Below are 21,449 nucleotides of genomic sequence, written 5' to 3'. Positions count from 1 at the left end.
TCTGTGACTATGTACGGTCCGATGTACCTGGGACTCAGCTTCCCCTTCTTTCCAAACCGCACAACACCTCTCCACGGTGAAAGCTTTAAAAATACCCAATCTCCGACCTCATACGTTCTGTCCGTAGCATGTCTATCGGCTAAACTTTTCTGCCTGTCCTGAGCTGCTTTCAGGTTAGATCTAATTACCTGAATATTTTGAGTAGTCTCCTCGACAATCTCCGGACCCACTAAAACTCTTTCTCCAACCTCTGACCAACATAACGGAGTGCGACAAGATCTACCATACAAAGCTTCAAATGGCGCCATGCCAATGCTCGAATGGAAACTGTTGTTGTAAGCAAATTCCATCAAATCTAACCGCTGGTGCCAGGCATCACTGAACTGTAACACTGATGCTCGCAGCATATCTTCCAAGGTCTGAATAGTTCTCTCGGATTGTCCGTCTGTCTGTGGATGATATGCCGTACTGTAAAGTAGTCTCGTACCCAAAGCTTCCTGAAAAGCTACCCAAAACTTCGATGTGAATCGTGGATCACGATCTGAGACGATACTCACAGGGACACCATGGTACTTTACAACCTTCGAGATAAACAATTCCGCTAACCGGTTCAAAGAATACTTCTCCCTCACTGGAATGAAATGTGCCGACTTAGTGAGCCGATCAACGATCACCCAAATGCCATCAAAGCCATTATGTGTACGCGGCAACTTGTACACAAAATCCATAGTGATATTTTCCCATTTCCACTCTGGAACGGGAAGCGGCTGCAACAATCCAAACGGCTTCTTTCTTTCTGCTTTAACCTGCTGGCAAACAGCACAACTGCTCACATACTCAGCTATCTCCCTTTTTATACCCGGCCAATAGTAAAATGGTCGAATAGTGTGATACATTTTAGTTGCCCCTGGGTGCATGGCATAAGCCGAGATATGTGCTTCATCGAGAATTTCCTTCTTCAAATCTGCATTACTAGGCACGAACATTCTACCCTCTAACATTAACATGCCATCAGAATCACGAACTCTGAGATCTCGCCTCCTTCCTTGATCTCGAGCTCGAATTAGTTCTTGAGTCTGTTCATCAGCTACTTGAGCTTCAAGCACCCGATCAACCAATATTGGCCTAACTTGAAAATTAGCAAGTAACGCCACTTCTCGATCTTCTGCTTCTAACCTTACTCCCGTAGCACGCAAGTCCACCAAAAGAGGAATACGACTAGCGTACAATACATTGATACGGCCATGTGACTTCCTGCTAAGTGCATCGGCCACTACGTTCGCACGACCAGGGTGATAGTCAATCGTGCAATCGTAATCGCTGAGCAACTCCAACCACCTCCGTTGACGAAGATTAAGTTCCTTCTGGGTGAAGAGATACTGAAGACTCTTGTGGTCTGTGAAAATCCTACACTTCTCTCCGTAAAGATAGTGTCTCCACAACTTCAACGCAAAGATGATAGCAGCCAATTCCAAATCATGTGTAGGGTAATTCATCTCATGGGGTTTCAACTGCCGCGAAGCATAAGCAATCACCCTACCATGCTGCATCAATACACATCCCAGACCATTCAAGGAAGCATCGCTATAAACCTCGAAATCACCACTATCGTCTGGAAGTGCCAAAACAGGTGCATTAGTAAGACAATGCTTCAACTGCTGGAAACTTTGCTCACACTTATCATTCCACTCAAACTTAACATCTTTCCTTGTTAACCTCGTCAATGGCAAGGCAATCACCGAAAAATCCTTAACGAATCTCCGATAATATCCCGCCAAACCGATGAAACTTCTCACCTCAGTGACGGTTCGTGGTTGCTCCCAACTCTCCACAGCTGTAACCTTTTGAGGATCAACAAGAATACCTTGAGCAGAAATGATGTGCCCCAAAAATGCGACTTGATCTAACCAGAACTGGCACTTGCTAAACTTAGCATACAATTGGTGTTCTCTCAACCTCTTCAACACCAAAGTAAGATGTCGAACATGCTCCGCTTTGGACTTAGAATACACCAGAATATCGTCAATGAAGACAATAACAAATCTATCCAGGTAAGGTTGGAATACCCGGTTCATTAAATCCATAAAAGCTGCTGGTGCATTCGTCAATCCAAACGGCATAACCAGAAACTCGTAATGACCGTAACGAGTCCTGAACGCCGTCTTAGGAACATCATCCCTACTAATCTTCAGCTGATAGTACCCAGACCTCAAGTCTATCTTAGAAAATACACAAGCACCTCTCAGTTGATCAAACAAATCGTCGATACGAGGCAATGGATAACGGTTTTTAATCGTCACCCGATTCAATTGTCTGTAGTCGATACACAGCCTCAAAGTCCCATCTTTCTTCCTCACAAACAACACTGGAGCGCCCCAAGGTGAAGTACTAGGCTGAATAAATCCCTTATCCACTAATTCCTGTAACTGCACTTTCAATTCCCTTAACTCAGCGGGAGCCATACGGTAAGGAGTTAATGAAATAGGATTAGTACCTGGAAGCAACTCAACAGTGAAATCCACATCTCGATCTGGGGGTAAACCAGGTAAATCCTCAGGAAAAACATCAGGGAAGTGTCTAACCACTCTCACATCCTCAATTCTGTTAGGAACGGTCTCTTCCAGCACCACATGAGCTAGATACCCCTGACAACCTTTAGACAACAACTTCTTCGCTCGCAAAGCCGAAATAACACCGTGTCTTACTCCGCTCTGCTCACCCACCAAAGTAACCTCAGGTAATCCAGGACGGTGAAATGTAACTACTTTCCCGTAACAATCAATGTTAGCACGATAGAAGTGCAACCAATTCGTGCCCAAAATCACATCAAAATCGACAATATCTAACGGGATAAGATCAGCTGGCATAACAACACCTTCTACTATCACTGGACATCCTGGGTACATACAATCTACAACACATCTCTCTCCTCTAGGCATAGCGAATTCTAAATCGTACCCTAGAGGTGTGGGGCGAGGTTGCGTCAATTGAGCAAATGTATGAGAAATAACGGAATGTGTAGCTCCACAATCAATTAAGACTCTAGCAAAATAACCAAGAATATTTAACGTACCCATAATTAGGTCCGGGTTGTTCTGAGCATCCTGCAGGGAAATATTGTGAATACGCCCCTGGCCCTGCTGTCGTCCGCCGCGACCTCTGCTCGCTTGAACACCGCGACCTGGAGCTCCACGCCCCTGACTGGGCTGACCCATCTGTCTCGAAGACCCTGCACTACTAGTAGCATTCTCACTCTGCTGATATTGTCCTCCTTGGTACCACTGAGAACCACTTGTTGGAGCTGGAGGATACGGCATGTAGTTGCTGGGATACGGGGGATAACCACCTTGTGAATACGGGTCCTGGGGGTACTGATACGGTCCCGGGGCATAGGGAACAACATCACCCTGATAGTGATAGGCACCACCTCTACCTGCTTGACCATAATTACTCGGACCCTGGATTTGCCGAATCGGTGCAGGTGGCGGCATAAAGGTCTGCTGCGGCTTCTGCTGCTGACCCTGGGGACAATTCACAGCTATATGTCCCATCTGCCCACATGTGAAACAAGCACCGTTGCCACGCCTACACTCGCCGAAATGTCGGTTATTACATCTACGGCAAAATGGGAGTCGGTTTCGGCCACCATCACCTTGTCTCTGGCCTCGAGCACCTCCATAGAACCTACCTCCACGTCCTTGTCCAGAGGTACTGAAACCATCACTAGACGAACTTGAACTTGCACCACCCCTTTTAAAGTTCTGAGTTTGGCGAGGCCCAAGCGACACTTGACTTTTTCCTTTGTCGTCTTTCTTCTGATTGCCGTTTTTCTCTCCGTCACTATCACTTGACATATTCTCAGAGTCCTCTACCCTCAACAATATCTCATAGAACTCCTGGTAGGACTCGCAGTGAGTAGTAGTCACCATGGAACGCCATTTCTTCTTAGTGCCCAAGCGAAAACGACGAAGCATCTCCGCCGGATTACCAGCGACATCAGGATAGTAACGAGACAAATCAGTGAACTTACGATAATACTCGTTAGCCGTCATCTTTCGCTGTTTCAACTCAGTAAATTCCTGTTTCTTACGATCGATATACTCAGGGGGTACAAATCTCCTCTGAAACACATCCTTGAAAACATTCCAATCGGTCCTCTGAGCTGGAGTCAACATACGAAGTTCTTGCTCCCACCAAGCTGCAGACTCCATCTCCAGAAACCATGACGTTGTCTCAACCCACCTTTCCATAGGAAGGTTCCCCTGGTTATGTAACACACGGAAAGTCTTCTCTATGTGTTCTAACCAACGTTCTGCGCCTTCATGACCCTCATTACCTTTAAACTTATCCAACTTCAGGTTATACATAGTCTCCAGAGGAGTCCTCTGGGGAGGGCGCATCACTGTTTGAAGGGCTGTAGCAATCACTTCCCCCAACTGAGTAAGATCAGGGAAACTAGGCTCATCTGAGCGACGTGGTTCCCGACGAAGCGGCATGATTCTGACAGAAGACACCAACTATTAGAATACTCACAAAGACACAGGACTGCCAAACCTAGGCTCTGATACCAAGCTGACACACCCCGACCGAGATCAGGGCATGCTGGCCGTCACACGAAGGTGACGTAACCATGTGCGCGTGCGGAAGCTAATAAGATAGTAAATAAAAGTACGAATAATCAAAAACCTAAAAGCATACAAAGTACTAGTGTATGTGAGACACAGTTCAGAGCAAGTCTACAACAGTCCAAAAGGAAAAGATACGACATATGTACACCCGAAGGTGACCCTACAATGGTGAGTGTCTGTCAGAAATGCCGGGACGCCCTCTGGGATAAACCACTGAATCTGCTAGACCACTAGAACCTGGAGGGGCGCAAAAACAAAAGCGTGAGTGGGCAAAAACAAAGCTCTTTGAAAACTCTTTAGCAAAATACATTCTAACCCCTCGCCGTAAAACCTGTATACTTCCCAGAAAATGAACATATATACGTATGTATAGGTATGTCAATCATGCTCCACATATGCCATTCATGCTTGAGAATATGCCACATCAGAATCTCATAATCAACTATAAATACTCAAGCATAATTCACATCAATAACATATAATCTGGCAGTCGGGAGTCACCTAACGTGACATGTACCGCTGCATCTAGAGCTCCAATCTCAACTCAACATCTGAATCTGCACACGAGTCGGAACCACCTAATGTAGTCTGTCCGACAGGACTGGGTGTAATATATACGCTCTAGTGCTACGATCACGTGAAGACTGTGCGAATAATCGCGGGTCACCTACGAGTCGGAACCACCTAATGTAGTCTGTCCGACAAGGCTTGCACCTAACTTGGATCCAAGGCGAGCGTGTGGTGCTGGTGAACATCACGTGAAGGACTGTGCCCTGGCCCTGGGCGGGAGCACTAACACCGGGGGTGCAGATTATGAGCTCTCTAAACATCTCAAACCATAATTGCATAACAACAAGAATACCTCTTACCTGGCACTTACCTGTGCGTCCACAGCACCAAATACACAAATATGAATGTATGCCACTACCAATGCATGTGATAATGCATAAGTGATAATAATATAGTGCATGGCATAAATCAAATAACATTTTCTATTTAATTTCTGGGAATATAAATGTATATAGGTATATACGGAAAACAAAAGCCCACTCACTGATAATTAGAAGGGTCGTAGCCCCCCTGCCTCGAATGTGAACGTTCGTCCTCGGGAAACGAATCACATATACGCAACAAAGTTACGAAAACATTAATTTAAAAGCACCTAAGCAACTTCTCGTAATAACTTCTCATACATTGCTCAAATTGGACAATTGAATATACCAACGTGATCTACACAACCTCAGGATCACACCCATATTTTTAAAATAATTTTTGGACCACGCACGCGCCCCCACGCGCCTGAACAGGTACGGACCCACGCGCCCCCACGCGCAGTCACGTGCACTGCACACTGACGGCGTCAACTGACGCCGTCAGGAATATTCCGTTAACTGACGCCGTCACTGCCGTTAGGAATATTCCGTTAAACTTAACGGAATATTCCCCTTCCTTCTCCGGCCAGTCGCCGTCGCCGGCGCCGTCGCCGGAAAACTGGGAATTTTTCAAACTTTGTTTTCTCCTTCGTTTCTCAACCATTTTTCACGATCTTTATACCAAAATGAAGCTTAGGACTAGTAGAACAACGTTAGACTAGTTTTAAGGCCTAAAAACCACACGATCATACCTGCAACAACGATCAAAGTTCGGCCAACTTTGAACCTAGCCTTCCCAACGTCCAAATTCACCCAACGAACCACTCCCAAGCTCCTGGGAACCTCACAAACACAACTACAAGCTTAGAATCTCCCAAAACAAGCTAGATTAATTGTGCATGAACAGTGTTCAAATCGGCCAAAGCGATATCGACGTGAAAACGTCAAAGTTCTTACCTGGAAATGGCACCACTGGACTCCTCTCAGCCTCACGAGCACGATGGTGGTCTTGGTTTCTCGATTGGTGGAGATTTGAGTTGGTTTGTGTGTTTGCAGAAGGGAGAAGAAGAAATGGACTCGGGGGAGAGAGAGAGAGAGAGAACAGAGTGAGGGAATGAGGGAGGGAATCCCGGGAGAAAAGAGAGTGTATGAGTGTGTGTGGTCCCACCACACCACACAACACACATTAACGGGATAAAACGAATTAGGGGTATAATCGTAAATTCACACGTACGTTAAAATGAAATTTGGGACGGGATGTTACAAATATATATGGTGGCTAGCCCACTAACCCAAAGGGAATTCTGAGATAAATCTGCCACGAAAATGAGTTTTGAGTTAAAACTCATATTTGGCCTAAGGATTTGAGCAAGTTAGGATATGTTTAGAAGCTAAATTTTAAGTTTTACTCCAAAAGTTACAGTCAAAGAAACATTCAAACATTACTCATATTAAAGGGTTAGTTTACAGTATTATTCTTTAAAAGAAAAGGAGTACGGGTACCCTTTAATTTCAACGATTATTTTGTAAAGCAATTACATGTACGCATTCCCTACAATGTAATAGGCCATAAGCAACGTAAACACTAATCTTGTTACAATAATAGCAAAGTCAATTTTTCTCCAACGATAAGTTATTGTTTGTTGTCCTTGCATCACGATGTGAATTCGAACTCCGTCAGCTCCTAATCTAACATTTAATCTAACAAATATATATATATATATATATATATATATATATATATTTTTTTTTTTTGAACAAACGATATTATCTACCTAAGGGGGAAGGAGATGGGCTTAGCCTCACAATAGGCTAGCAATAATGTGGTTCACAATAACTCTTTGCCATGAACACCCTAACAGTATATTGATCATAACAAATATATATATATATATATATATATATATATATATATATATGAACTGCAACTAAATTCCTTTCTTGAAGAATTCGTGTATATGCATGAAATAGGTGATCAAAAAGATAAACTGGACAACCCTAGCTGCATATGAAACAAATATTTCCAGACTATTGTGCCAAAAGAAACTAAATATAGCTAGATTCAACATTTTTATACATACGTTACAACAAAAAAGACCAGCTAAGGTAACTTTTACACAGAACATGCAAGGTACCAATTGGACTCCTACTCCTGGTCCCATCGATCCTAACAGATTATGTAGCACCTTTAGGATGCTAGGATTTATTCCCTTTCATATTATCAGTAAATTTTGAGGTTCTCTCATATTTTATAGTGGATTTTAATTTACTGTTTCTTAAAAAGTAACAAATTAACTAAACAATTAATAATTCTAGCACAGGAAAACCAAAACTAATAATTGCAAATGGATTCATGCAAACATAAGGAATAAGTTATGCCAACTAGCAAAGTTTGGCAGCTGCCTTTTGAGCTTAGCTGCTTGCCCCCATGTTCACGTGATGTGCTTCCTAGGGTTTTTTGTTTTGTTCTACTCATCACTATTCCTATATAACACCCTCGTTTCACTACGAACCCTTACAACAGCAGCACTCTGCCACTCTCTCTCTCTCTCCATAGACAGACAGACATGGCGGAGTCCATCAAGCTCCATGCTTTCTTCCTCATTTGCTTGCTCTTCATTTCCTCAGCCTCTCCAATCCTCGGCTGTGGCACTTGCGGCAAGCCAAAGCACAAACCTGTTAAACCGAAACCAAAGACTCCCAAAGGACCCATAGTAGTTCCACCCATTCATGTCAAGCCTCCAGTCACAGTCCCTCCCATCGTAAAACCACCAGTGACAATACCACCCATTGTCAAACCACCAGTGACAATCCCACCCATCAAACCACCAGTCACAATCCCACCCATCAAACCACCAGTCACAATCCCACCCATTATCCCGCCCATCGTAAAACCACCAGTGACAATCCCACCCATCAAACCACCCGTTACAATCCCACCCGTCACAATCCCACCGATCAAACCACCCGTTACAATCCCACCCGTCACAATCCCACCCATTAAGCCACCAGTGACGCTTCCTCCGGTAATCCCACCCATCGTAAAACCACCAAGCACAATCCCACCCGTTACAATCCCACCCATTAAGCCACCAGTGACCCTTCCTCCAATAATCCCACCTGGGATAATCCCACCAGTCATAGGGGGGCCCCCAGCTACGAAGCCACCAAGTCCAGGGACACCATGCCCTCCAACTCAAGGGAAACCTAGTCCGCCTCCCAAGGACACGTGCCCCATTGACACATTGAAACTTGGTGCTTGTGTGGATCTTCTAGGCGGGTTGGTCCACATTGGGCAGGGTGACCCGGTGGTGAACGAGTGCTGCCCGGTGCTGCAAGGGCTTGTTGAACTTGAAGCTGCAGTGTGCCTCTGCACTACTCTTAAAATCAAGCTTCTTAATCTCAACGTCTTTGTCCCACTGGCTCTTCAGCTCCTTGTCACTTGTGGCAAGAGTCCTCCTCCTGGTTTCACTTGCTCTCTCTAGAAGAAGAAATCCACGTAAGTACTTAGGTTAATCATTAAGTAATTAATTACTTAACTAGTGCTACGTAGTTACGTACATTATATATCTAATCCGTAGCCTAACTTGAAACATGAACCTTATAGGATGGGTGGATTTTTTATTATATTCGTATTTACAAAGTTATATTTTGTTTTGAAAATGTTATTAAGACTTTAAAAAGCTCTATTCTACTTTAAACATATAAAAATACATGAAATAAAATAAGAGTGCAGATTAATATTTTTGAATAACAACAACAATTTTCTTTTGTTTATAATACGTACTCATTCCTAGCTAGATCGCTAGTCTTGGAAGTTGGAAATGAGTATTCTTTTAGGGCTTCAAAAATGAGTAATGCTACACTTATCATCTAGTTGTACAATCTTTCTAATAGAGGTAGAGTCCACCAACATATGTGGGTCTCATCTCTATTAGAGAGACGATATAAATGATGATACAAATAGGTGATAAGAGTAGCATTTTTGAATTAAATGCATTTTGGTTCACCACTGGCCTTCAAGTGGTAGCAATGCTCACCACTCATTGGATGAGTTTACATTTTGAGATTGAGTCTATCCTCTACACAGATATCGAAATTTAAACTCATATAACCGAGATAAATAAGGTGATGAGCATAAATATTCCCTACAAAAATGCAAGCAACTTTTTTTTTATGTTAAGCAACAAAAACATCCCACACTAAAATAATTAAAGAGAAATTAATAAATGATTTATTTTATCTAGATCTATCTTTAGCTATCGTACACATAAACACACTTGTATTGAAAATTTCTCTTATGAACATTGTCCGATCACAGAATATTGTCATGATTTATGGCATTGCAGGTTGGTAGATTGATGGATCCAACGGAGCAATCGTTGGAAGGGAAAATCGTCATGAGAGAATGTCGAGCCTCCCCCTCCCTACGTCCATTTGTTTAACATTTCCCCCAACATTTTCCTCTTTTGATTATTAATGGTATTGAGATGATGTTAATTTGGATGTGATATTGTACCCACCATTTGTTTTTAATTGTGAAAACATTGTTGCATGCATGTGTGTTTTATCTCAGGAATGAAAATTAAGCAATCAAAGATGTTTTTATCTTATCTTTTAATCTCTCAGGGTAAACCGGAGACCAAAATTTAACACTAAATTTTGTAAATTAAATGATGTGGTTGTTTATAATTGAATTATTACTTAAGTGTTAATTAATGTGCATTTTTTCGATTGGTGACACATCATTTGGTTGATGATGATGAAATTATTACTTCTAGGCCTCGTTTTGTACGCCGTATAAAGGATCGGATAGTATAAGTAATACGGTAGAAGGTGTTTGGTGCTCATATGTACTAACTAAGCACCGGATAAATTAAACCGGTCCCACTATTTTAATACCCCTCACACCTGCTAAGTTATACTCCCCAAAACCCCCGTATAATTTAGTCGGGTCACAAATTCAACCTCTTGGCTCGCATCGCGAAACCTCATCCAAGTATTCCTTCTCTCTTCACCCTCCTCACCTTCGATCAACATCATACAAACAGAAAATTCGAGGTGGCAAATAAAACCCAGGCCATGCCGTCCCTATTCAGACATCCATGGTGGCGGATCGAACTAGAATCGAAGAGCTGCGCTGCTCCAGAGCCATCTTCGCCGCCTGAATCAACTCATTCTGAGAACCCGCATCGTCACTGCCCATGACCCACTTCTTCTCTATAACTGCTCTCATCATCATCTTGCACGCGACGCGAGTCTGCCACTATTATTGTATCTTGAAACGAGATCCCATGGTTGCGAACTGTTGCCGCCTTGAACCACTACACGAACTCAAACCCAGAAGACTCAAATTTCATTGCGTCACCCCCACATCGTACCAGACCCGATTGCTTTCAACCATTGCAGACCACTGGGGATGAACGTTGCCAAAGAATAATCCTTAATTTACCCTTTTTTTTCAAATTAGGTTTTGCTCTAATTTGGGGCTTTTCATTTGCTTCCTATCATGAAGATAGGATTTGGTTCCTGTCAATTTTTTTTTTTTTTTTTTAATTCAATTTTGTGTCAAACACAGTATAAATAATACGATCATTAGTCCGATATTGCACCAAACGTCCAACTAATTTAGTCAGTATTATCCGGTGGCTATTTATCTTATTCGATTGAAATAGTTAGTATAGTCCGAGCTAGCAAACGAGGCCATATAGATCGTACTTGATCGATTCCTTTTCTTTTTCTTTTTTTTACGTTGTCGAATTGACGTCTTATGATTCCATCCTTATAATTTGAAGGGGTTAGTAATGTTTTATCACGTCATTATATAAGGATTTTGAACTCCGAATTTAGCCTACTTTTATTTAGGAGTAGCGTATTCGCACTCATTTTCACCTCTCACACATATCTTTTAATTTTTGGTCGTTAGATTGAATGAATTGAAGAAAATCAATGACAAAAAATTAATAAAGGTGTGTGGGAGATAAAAATAAGTGTGTGAATAGCAATATCTTTATTCAGTATCCATTGCTCAACCCACAATCATCAATATGCTAACTCTAATGATAAATCGTGTAATTATGGTTAATTCTAAGTTGTGACATTTTTTCAAGGATTAATATGGGATTCTTATCATTTGCCCTAATACACAATTAGTGTAATTGTAAATTCAAATTCGTATTAACTCAATCATATTGTGTTCACGAACTGTGTCAATGTCAAATAAGGACAGCCATGTGTATACAACAGCTGGTTTTGGATTCCTATGGACTTTGAGGAACCCGACTTTTTGAGAATCAGTGCTGTTGTTTGAACTTTCAACTAAAGAAAGAGGGAGACGTCTTATTGCTCAATAAATTAACCTATTTTATTTGTTAACCACTGTTACGTCAGAAATTAAAAAAAAATGATAAAATAATATATTAAAAAAAAAAAAAAAGATTAATACTACAAATATCAATCTTTTACGAACAAAATTGAGAATTATTATTAATTCGACACAAAAAAAGGTGGAGGAAATTTCTGTTCCTTGTGTCAAGGACTAGGAGACAGAACAATCCCCTTAAAATCCTTTGTTTCTCTCATTCATACTTTGGTTTCAGTCAATTCAACTTCCATATACATACAGTGTGGCACTGTAACTTTTAGAGACAATGTGTACACCACTCACTGCACAAACATGCTATGAAAATTCAGTGACCGATACATATTGATATGAAGATAATTTGTACAAACAAACGTAAAGGGCAAATTCTTACATGGCCACCACAAGCACAACATCGGCAGTATAAATCTTCCACAAAAACGATAGATGCAAGAGACTTGTAGCGGAGCACACACAATATCATCGTCAGCAAGCGAGACCATGTCAAAACAAAACCGGGGCGACAGACTGGGTGAGGTAGTTTATTATTAGTCAAGAATCAAGAAAAAAAGGGATTTACCATCACAACAATTTCCCAGTAAATCTGGCCCTGGAAATGGCCAAGAACACAGCAGGGATGAAAGTAGAGGAGGAGAGGGAGGGGACCATTCAAACCCATTGCACATGGCCACATGAACATTGTTCACCTCTTATATATATATATTTGTCATCATCATCATCTTATCTCAAAATTCAAAAAAAATCAAAGAAATATCTAGTGCATGTGTCGTCGTGTCGTATGTTTTTTATTGGTTCTGCTGCTATTGTATCAATGCAACGCAGAATTTCCTTGTTCTTATACCAACACTAGATTTCTCCCAGTAAAACTTAATTACAACAAGAATTGCCCTTAATTTTTTGTACCCAGCAAGCAAACATTTTGTACCTTTGTTGGTTTATTATTATCTCTCGATTCTATAGTATCAATGGAGTACACAGTGGAACGTGTATTTTTTATCCATCCTCGGCCTGGATTGCCCTGGACTGGAGTGTGCCGACGTCCAGGCCACGTAACTGTCCAACCGCACATAAAACATTTTCATCCGCCTAAATTTTTGGTCTCACTCTAGCGTCTAATTCCTGTACACGCGGTCGTCCAGCCACACACACAATAGATTGCCTTCTCAGAGGGTCACCTTGTGGTCCAAGGTTCCTCGTGGATTGACTCATCAGATAGTTTAAGTCACCACTTGATGATAATATTCGTTGATTTAAAGGTAAGCAAAAGCTGAGAGGACGCCAAGAACATCAAATGCTCAATAATACGTGCTAATAAGCTTAATTAGGCTGCATAATCATCCACATTTAAACATTCAAATCGGAAATCAACAGAAACAAACTACGGTCGAATGGCAAAATACTACAAAAATGACACTTGCAAGGGAAAAATGACTTCAACGTTGATACAGAATGAATTAACATTTTCAGTTCCTTTCTCTAGAAGAACACATGAGATCTCTAACTATGTTTAACCAACTCGATTAGCCGCTAAAACACAAATCTAATCAGAACAACTACATCTCAAAATATGACCAAAAGGTGGGCTTCCGCACTAACCAAAACACAGCCACACCACCAATTAATAAGCCCCTACATATGAAAATTTGAAAAGAAAACAGAAATTTATTTCTGAATTGAACTATATGTATGGTACAAATCCTCCGATGAAGGATTGCTGATCTACCCCCAGTAGCTTACCTTTGAGAGGCGGGCCCGGACGTTGCGATAATCCACCAACACAACAGTCAAGAAGCTTTGTTCATGTCAATCCGCTAGGTACGAATGTGATTCGACCACACTGTTTTAACTTGGCAAGAGCTTCTTGTGACTGACCGAGCTTGAGATCCACATACACTGCAGTCAAAGTTGCTTCTGGACTGTTGGGTGTTATGGACAATGCCTGTGCAACAAACTGGCGAGCCTGGTCAAGTTCACCTTGCATAGCATACAGGGCAGCAAAATTTACATACAGGTTTGCCCGTGCTTCTTCTGGCTTGAGGAACGCAATACCTAATCTGTCTTCAGATGAGTTTTTGGCAGCCATTGAACCTCCGTTCGACTCTTCATAATCAACAGCCCTCACCCCTTGCAGTTGTTCGCAGTCCTCTTCACTGAATGGTAATTCAACGTCGTTACCTCCTGACAAATATGTCATCAAATGGTCAGCAGCATCCTTTGGCCTGTTTAGTAAGCACAGAGCCTCTGCAGCATACACATGACCTAGAAAGATGTAAATTCTCGAACATTCTGGAAGTTCCAAGAGAGATCTTGCAATTGACAATGCCTTCATGGGATTTTCCAATTCCAGTTCTACATATGCCAGATTTGCCAAAAGAGCTTGTTTGATCAACAAATTTTCCTTGTTACGAACATCAGCATAATATGAAAGGGAGTTCTGCACAAGCTCCTGAGTAGTTCCCGCCTTTTGCTCTTTTCCGTCCCCATTTATGCTAACCTGACCCAAGCCTACAGATAGCGAAGATGCCTCGGAATCCATACTGTGAAAATTCTTGTGGTTTGAATTCTTGGAAACTGCCGCTTCCCCTAATTCATTATCGTCTAAGAAGAAATTAGAGGGCAAAGAATTCTTACAATAGCTTGACTCAGAACGGTTCAGTAAGTACAGGGCATTCGAGAGACACTGCCGAGCAAGGGACACGGAGAGCTTAGGCTGCCGATCACTGCCCAAAAATAAATCACCTCTTTCAAAAGAACCCAAGTTTCCATGCTTCGAAACCCCATCTTCCATTACAAGTTGCCTCCACTTTCCGTTGCCAATGACATAAACTCTAACTTCTGATGATGCCAAATTGGTTTTCATTAATCCCTTCTCCAAAGCCATCAGACAGCACTCAGCAAATCGAAGCCACAGCAGAGGTCGATTATAGAAAACTAAACCAGCCTTCTGAAAACAACGTGCAGCAAGTAGTGGTTTCTCACAAGCCAAGTACTGCATACCACAGTTATATACGATTAAGAAGGAATTGTCCTGTGAAAAAGTTGACAGATTTAGAGGCCTATCCTTCCGGAGAGATGAGCAATCACGCAATGCACTGGAGAAGAATACTGATGATGTGTGATGTTTCCCAAGCTGGTAATAAATGCAGCCTAGATTATTGTTGATCATGCTCGATATCCTTGAGTCTGTTCGATTATTAGATGCCATCAACAACTTGATGGCTTTACGATAATTACCACGAGCATATTCAAGCTGGGACTTCAAAAGGAGAGCCACAGAAGAATCTCTCCCACGTGCAATATTCATAGCATTCTTCACTTCACGTTTAGCTTGCTTTAAGTTCCTAGTGAGAAGCAGAAACTGAATCTTGTAAAGTTGCATCTTAAGCTTCAGGTAAACAGAAGGGGCAGACATGTGAACTGGGTTCCTAGAAATATCGTTTGAAGATAAGAGACCAGTTGGCTGTGGAACATCCATGTCAAAAGCCACATTATCATACTCGCTAGTCTCCTCAGACTCCAAAGCATTTGAATCTGAATCTAAAGTAGGACCATCTGCGGCTGGTGAATTGGTAGAAAGAGATGGAGGCTTTGCAACTGGGTTTGCAGGTTGTTGCAAAGCAGTGCTTCCACCGTCTCCTTGATTCATAGAACTCACACCAAAAGATTTTTCCAGATAAATCAAAACATCCTGAATAAAAGGAATCGCAAAAAGAATTAGTTGGGAATCAAATCAACAGAATACAAACATAGCAAGCTTATCTTTAACCCGATGTAGCTAACCAGTAAAGGAGCCCCCTCTAATTATAGTGCATAATGAAGAGGGACTCAGCACATGTTTGTACAATTCATACACAAATGAACAGAACAATTGAATCACTATTGAAAAAATCATCACGACTGAAGAGCTTTGACCATGCTTAAAAGTAGCATCTATATTGATTTCACAATTAGTGATAGCCTCAAACTTTAACCGCATCCAATCAGCAATTACCTTCCCAACAGCCAACATCAAGAATTTAACACAACTGATGCTTATTTGCATTTGGTGGAGTGTTTGTCAACCTCTAAAGTAGTTTGAATGTTCTATAATTTTTAACAGAAGGTATTAAGAAACAAATAGCAATCCAAAAAATAAGCTCCCCTGAAACTCTGATGAGACTGATGCCCAAAAACAAAATATTTTTTCACAAAGGGAACTGTTATTGGCATTCCAAAAATCTAATTTTGCACCCCAAACTTTCTATATTTAGAAAGAAAAATACTTTTATGAGGTGTGCACAATTAGATTTTTGGAGTGCCAATAACAGTTCCTTTTCCAAAAACAAAAGGTAAAAATAAAACAATTTCAATTATTGGTAAAGCACTTGCAAAATCAAGCTATAAGTTAGATAATGCTTGAACCAGAAAAGATCATCGAACTGTTTAACAAACATCACCCAATATCCCCCTCAAACCAGGCAAGTTGAACTCCAGCTCAATTATAACACTGTTACCGATGTTATCTTCACCCATCTACACTACACTTGACAGACATAAAATCATTCTATCCCAGACTACTATCAAGAAGAAAAAATTTTAAAAAGAAGACTGACATAAACCCATTGAATGCACAGAATTCAAGATTAACCAAGGTGGCAAATCAAAGTGCAGTTAAATGGATTCCCTTTTTTTGCAAAATACAACTCAAAACGACAGATTACAGCCCAAGAAAAACTAGTGCCCCTTCTTCCAGTAAACCAACTTAAGTGATCATTGCTTCTTTCATACACTGTTCTATCAACAAATAATTAGACTTTAGACAGACACAAACATTCCTCCTCTTTCATTTGGGGGTAGAGAAGGAGGATCACCAGCATGATGCTAAGGTAAAGGCTTCAGCAGATATAAAATTCAACAGTACCGTGCCTTGAAAACAATGGTTGAACTAAATGACCATCTTGCACAATTATAAATAAAATCAATTACACACACTATTAGTATTAGTACTTACAGCAGACTTCATTGCATCATGGCAAGCCAGCCCAACATCCAGCAACAAAAGGCACATATTAAGAGCAGTTTTCTGCATACAAATAAAGAAGCACTTAACACAACATTACGAGTACAAAAAGAATATAATTTTAGGTAATAATTAATCTACCTCATCTACAGGCCCTCTATTTTGAAAAAGCGGTTCAACAACAGATAATGCCTTTGCATATTCGTGAAGATGGAACCAGATAACTGCCTGCATGAGATCCCAGATTTCCGACAAAAACATCCATTGAATTAGAGAAAGTTAATTGTTGGAAAAATAAAATCAACAGTTAACAGAGAAAGTAAAAAAATATGAAATGTTAAAAAAACCATGATGAAGAAGCAACATACAATGTTTAAGGTGGCAACATAAGTGTCAAATTCATCCATGTAAACAGCAGAAGGGGGATGTCCCATTGTACCACTTCCCTTGGACCCTAACGGAACTTCATCTCCAGTATTGCTGCCAGACTCCACCTGTTCTGCAGATGTTCGAGCAAGCTCTTCACTTCGCTTCTAAACCAACACCAATAACAAGAAATTAGAATAGACGTTAACATCAATTTATCATATTGATGGAAATAACAACTCCTGCATAATGCTCATGCTTGTGTGAATAGAAAAATGCAAATCATAGTTGTCCCCAAATGCTAGCTCTAATAATCTTCATAGTTGCTACAATTCAGTAATAAACCAAAGTCATAATAAATAGAATTCAGTACTCCACTTTCAATTTGATACGCTAGTTTAGTGATTGGAAGTGAAAGAACAACAAATACAAATGTATACAAAATTCCAAATCATAAGAATTCTAATATATGTCTGATTTCACTTTCTAACTTATGATAGAAGAGGACAAACAGAGCACTACCTACTCGTTTCAAACTTGAAAGATTACTCTCAGCACCATCCTTAGAAACCTCAAGAATACCAAACTCATCATTCAAATTGTTACCAACTTTGATGGAAAGCACAGAACTATAACCTCGCTAAATTATATGAACTTGAAAATCATCTGTAGGCCCCCTTTAACAGACTCACTACAGTCATATATACTTATATAACACAGTCAATAACGTTTCGAGGCTTTCAACAACGATGTCTTTCAACAGATACGATATCTAGCTTAAGGTTCAACTCTGCCTGCTTCTGCATGGCAAAGGTTCTATAACTGTTCTAACCTCTCTCGACAAAGGCTTTTCTTCCTAAGTATACTTTAGACACCAAAGAAGGAATGAGTGTAAATTACAAAAATGATGAAATCTAACCCCCAAGAAAAAAAATTTAGTAATTACAAGACTAGACAGCTAAAACATAATCTCAATATGTTGACAGAAAAACACAGAGTGCTCCAAGGCACCAAAATTTCTACCACTGCTCCACCCATAAGCACTCACAAAGAGTGAACCCTCCACGTCTCCTCAAATCTCCCTCTCATAAACTTTATATTTCATGAGGTCAACAAATCAGAAACAGTTTTCAGCATCACACTAATTCATTTAGTGCCACTCAAATTAAAAGTTCAACAATTTTAAAATTACAAAATATTCTCATCACCGGTCCATTAACAGCCCAGGTAGTTGTAGCACATAATGACGTAAAGTTGTTGCAAGAATGCTATAACCAAGTCTGTATATATGTGAGTACTATATATCTCTGCGTGTGTTAGAATGGGAAGAAAAAGAGAGAATTTAAGATACCTTGACATCATTAAGCACATCAAGCAACCTTTTAGGATCTGAACAACCATCCCGATAGAACTCCGCAAGTCCGATATTATGAAATATCTAATAAGAATATCCATAATATGCACAGATTAGAAATGTTATACAAAACATTTATATAATACATATTATAAGCCATTTGAACCAAAATGCAGAATCAAGAAGCAACATAATTCCATCTCAATCTAAGTAAAAAGAATCTTAAAGAAAGTACTTAAAATAAGAGTTTTTGGTACAGAAATGATGTTCAAGATCACGGTATTTTAAGCCAGTCATTCCCTTATAGTGCATTTCAACAAATTATCCTTTACAACTGGTGGATATATTTCTTGATCATTTTCCCTCACATGGGGGAACAATCAGCTTTTTTGAGAAGACGACATCATACCTAGCATTAGCTTAAGACTTCGTTTACTTCGCATTAGCTTCACTACAATTTTTACTAAGCAAAGCAACCAAATTCCATAATTTAAAAGTGCTTAAAATTTCTGATATAAGATCCAGCACCCAACCAAAGACCAATTATAATTAATTCAAAACTAAAAAATTAATTCAAATCAAACACTTAATTCAACTAAATAATAATAATAATCAAGAAGTGACAAGAATCCTCAATCGTTACAAAAATACAAAGTAATCATTTCAGAAATTGGGTTTTCAAAAAAATCAAATAAAAAAAAAAGCTTCATCTTTTCAAACAAAATTAAAGAAAAAGAAAGAGAATTACTTTGGGATCGTTTGGCTTCCTCTTGAGGCACTCAGACAAGGCGGTAAGGCACTGATCGAACTTGCCCGACTGGAATTGCAGCAACGCATCCTGCGCAAAAGCTCGGGTCACGGACATGACGGCTTCATCCTCGGCAGCCGAAGCAGAACCGTCCCGATTCGCAACAGTTGATGACGAAGACGAAGACGAAGCCATTGGCGAATCGATCGATCAGAGCCCAGGAACCAATAAGCCTTATCTGAATACGCAAATCCCCAGAAGAAATGATCGAAAACGACGAACCCTAACCGATAGAGGGTGAGTTTGGGGATTGATTTGAAATCGGAGTTGGGGGTTTTCGAAACCCTAAAAGTTTTGCAGAGAAGGACACCTGTTCGAGCGTCTTTTGCTCGAACGTGCTGATTTGCAGAGAGATCGAAGAGAGAGAGAGAGAGAGAGTAGAAAAGGATACGACTGAGAGGGATACAGATGGAGAGAAGAGAGAGCAGTTGTTTCGGGGCTTTTCTGGGTTGCTGGGTATGGGATTGGGGTGTTTGCTGGGTGCACACAACGATTGGGCTTTTCATAGATAACTCTGTTTCTGTTTCTCTTCTGTGGTTTTAACTACTGTTGGGAAATGGGCCATTGTTTGAAACTTTGAATTTCTCTTTGTGGTGTGATTAGAATTTTGTGATGATTTTGTTTTTAGCTTTGTTAACATAAGATTTTGCGTAAAACCGAGCACTGTGGTATTCTAGAATTCATATAGCTGATTTCACTTTGTGCATAAGGTTAGTAATTATTGTTATTTTTAGCTTTGTGTTGCATGTTTTGTTTGATTTAGTTAACATGTTTGAAACTCTAGCTTTCTATAATTGATTGACGGGAATTAAGTTTTCAAAACAATGGAAGTTATTGGGAAATTGTATGGGATTCCGAAAGATGTTTCTGGCGCATCAGTGTGTGCTTTATATAACAAAATATTGATGTTAAAATGCTACGTTTAGAATTATAATAACGGTTCTCTAGTGGGTTTTATGTTCCGTTTTCCTCCAATAATGCAATCAATCCTTTAGTTCGTGTGGAACAAAGAAACATGACCACTCTCTTACAGGAAACACTTCACACATTAAAAGCAGTTCTCGTACATCACTATGCATTTGACATAAAGAACTAACAATACTATCATTTGGCATAACGAACTAACGATACTATCATTCTATTTTTGGCATGCTCATAACGATATAAGTAATTTGGTTATATACGTACAACATAACATCCCCCAGCCCAAACATTTGGGGCTCTAGATTTCTACATACAAAAAACTATCAAAGAAGAAGCAAAGAGTACTGAGACAGCCAAACTATCCCTTTCTCAACAACTCGAAGATCCACTCTGCATTCCAGATATCTTGGTTGTCTTGCGAATCCTCGTTCCCCTGCAAAAAAATCCATGCTTATGAAAGTCTGGATGCCCGGGCCGTGACCATTACAATGCCTCTCCCTTCCTTACTGCGCTCGCCTTACTTCCTTCTAATGCTCAGTTAGTACTTTGTTCCAACATTTTCCTTCTCAAACTTGAACCTGGAGGCATTTCTTTGAGCTCACCGCCTATCGTGTCCTCTAGCAGTTCTACTCTTTTCGAGCCTATATTATGTATTGCATTGACCCTATATCTTGGTGGAGCGGTAGCAGATTCCGGTCTAGTTTGACATCTTTGAAGTGGTGGGCTTCTCTTATGGAGGCTTATTCTTCTGTTTATCCGGAGCTTGTCTAAGACATGAAGTAAGGTACGGGGGTAATCCAACTCAGTTTGTTCACCACAGGTGGAACTCCAGAAGGTGATGGTTGGATTTGAAATGGACAGGTTTGGGTGATCAAGAGTTTTTCCAAGGATGGGTGCATGGAGTTGGAGAAATGCAGCGTCGAAGATTATCGAAGGCTGACTCCTCCGCAAACATTTAGGCTTCTCTGCCCAGAGAAGTTGAAATTCATCACTGGTGTTCTCATCTTGTGTTTCCACGAGTGATGACAACTCCTCTTGGAACCAATTCAAATCGTTCTGAGAGATGAAAATGGTTTTCAAATTTCTTTGAAGTTTTAGCTCGTTAGAAATAGAGCT

General features: G+C 40.5%; 2 protein-coding genes and 1 long non-coding RNA gene across 3 annotated transcripts; 1 reads left to right on the top strand and 2 right to left on the bottom strand.

Annotated features, from left to right (window-relative positions):
* The first annotated feature begins 7,955 nt into the window (after positions 1-7,955).
* On the top strand, positions 7,956-10,113 carry LOC137748535 (uncharacterized). The gene is made up of 2 exons (XM_068488702.2): positions 7,956-8,999; positions 9,850-10,113. The coding sequence occupies exon 1, from the start codon at positions 8,068-8,070 to the stop codon at positions 8,983-8,985; it is 918 nt and encodes a 305-aa protein (XP_068344803.1). The 5' UTR covers positions 7,956-8,067; the 3' UTR covers positions 8,986-8,999; positions 9,850-10,113.
* A 1,846-nt stretch (positions 10,114-11,959) lies between these two features.
* LOC148698871 (uncharacterized) lies at positions 11,960-12,554 on the bottom strand. The gene is made up of 2 exons (XR_015952373.1): positions 12,256-12,554; positions 11,960-12,166 (listed from the first exon to the last, which is right to left on the bottom strand). It is a non-coding gene; the product is annotated as an uncharacterized LOC148698871 (long non-coding RNA).
* A 749-nt stretch (positions 12,555-13,303) lies between these two features.
* On the bottom strand, positions 13,304-19,919 carry LOC137748234 (uncharacterized). Its single transcript, XM_068488350.2, has 6 exons — positions 19,350-19,919; positions 18,599-18,685; positions 17,250-17,414; positions 17,023-17,109; positions 16,873-16,944; positions 13,304-15,570 (listed from the first exon to the last, which is right to left on the bottom strand). The coding sequence occupies exons 1-6, from the start codon at positions 19,542-19,544 to the stop codon at positions 13,681-13,683; spliced, it is 2,496 nt and encodes an 831-aa protein (XP_068344451.2). The 5' UTR covers positions 19,545-19,919; the 3' UTR covers positions 13,304-13,680.
* Positions 19,920-21,449: the final 1,530 nt, after the last annotated feature.

Source organism: Pyrus communis, chromosome 2 (assembly GCF_041283825.1).
Source record: "Pyrus communis isolate YQ-2024b chromosome 2, ASM4128382v1, whole genome shotgun sequence".
NCBI lineage: Eukaryota > Viridiplantae > Streptophyta > Magnoliopsida > Rosales > Rosaceae > Pyrus > Pyrus communis.
Note: the sequence above shows the minus strand (reverse complement) of the source record. Positions and strands in the feature narration are given on the sequence as shown.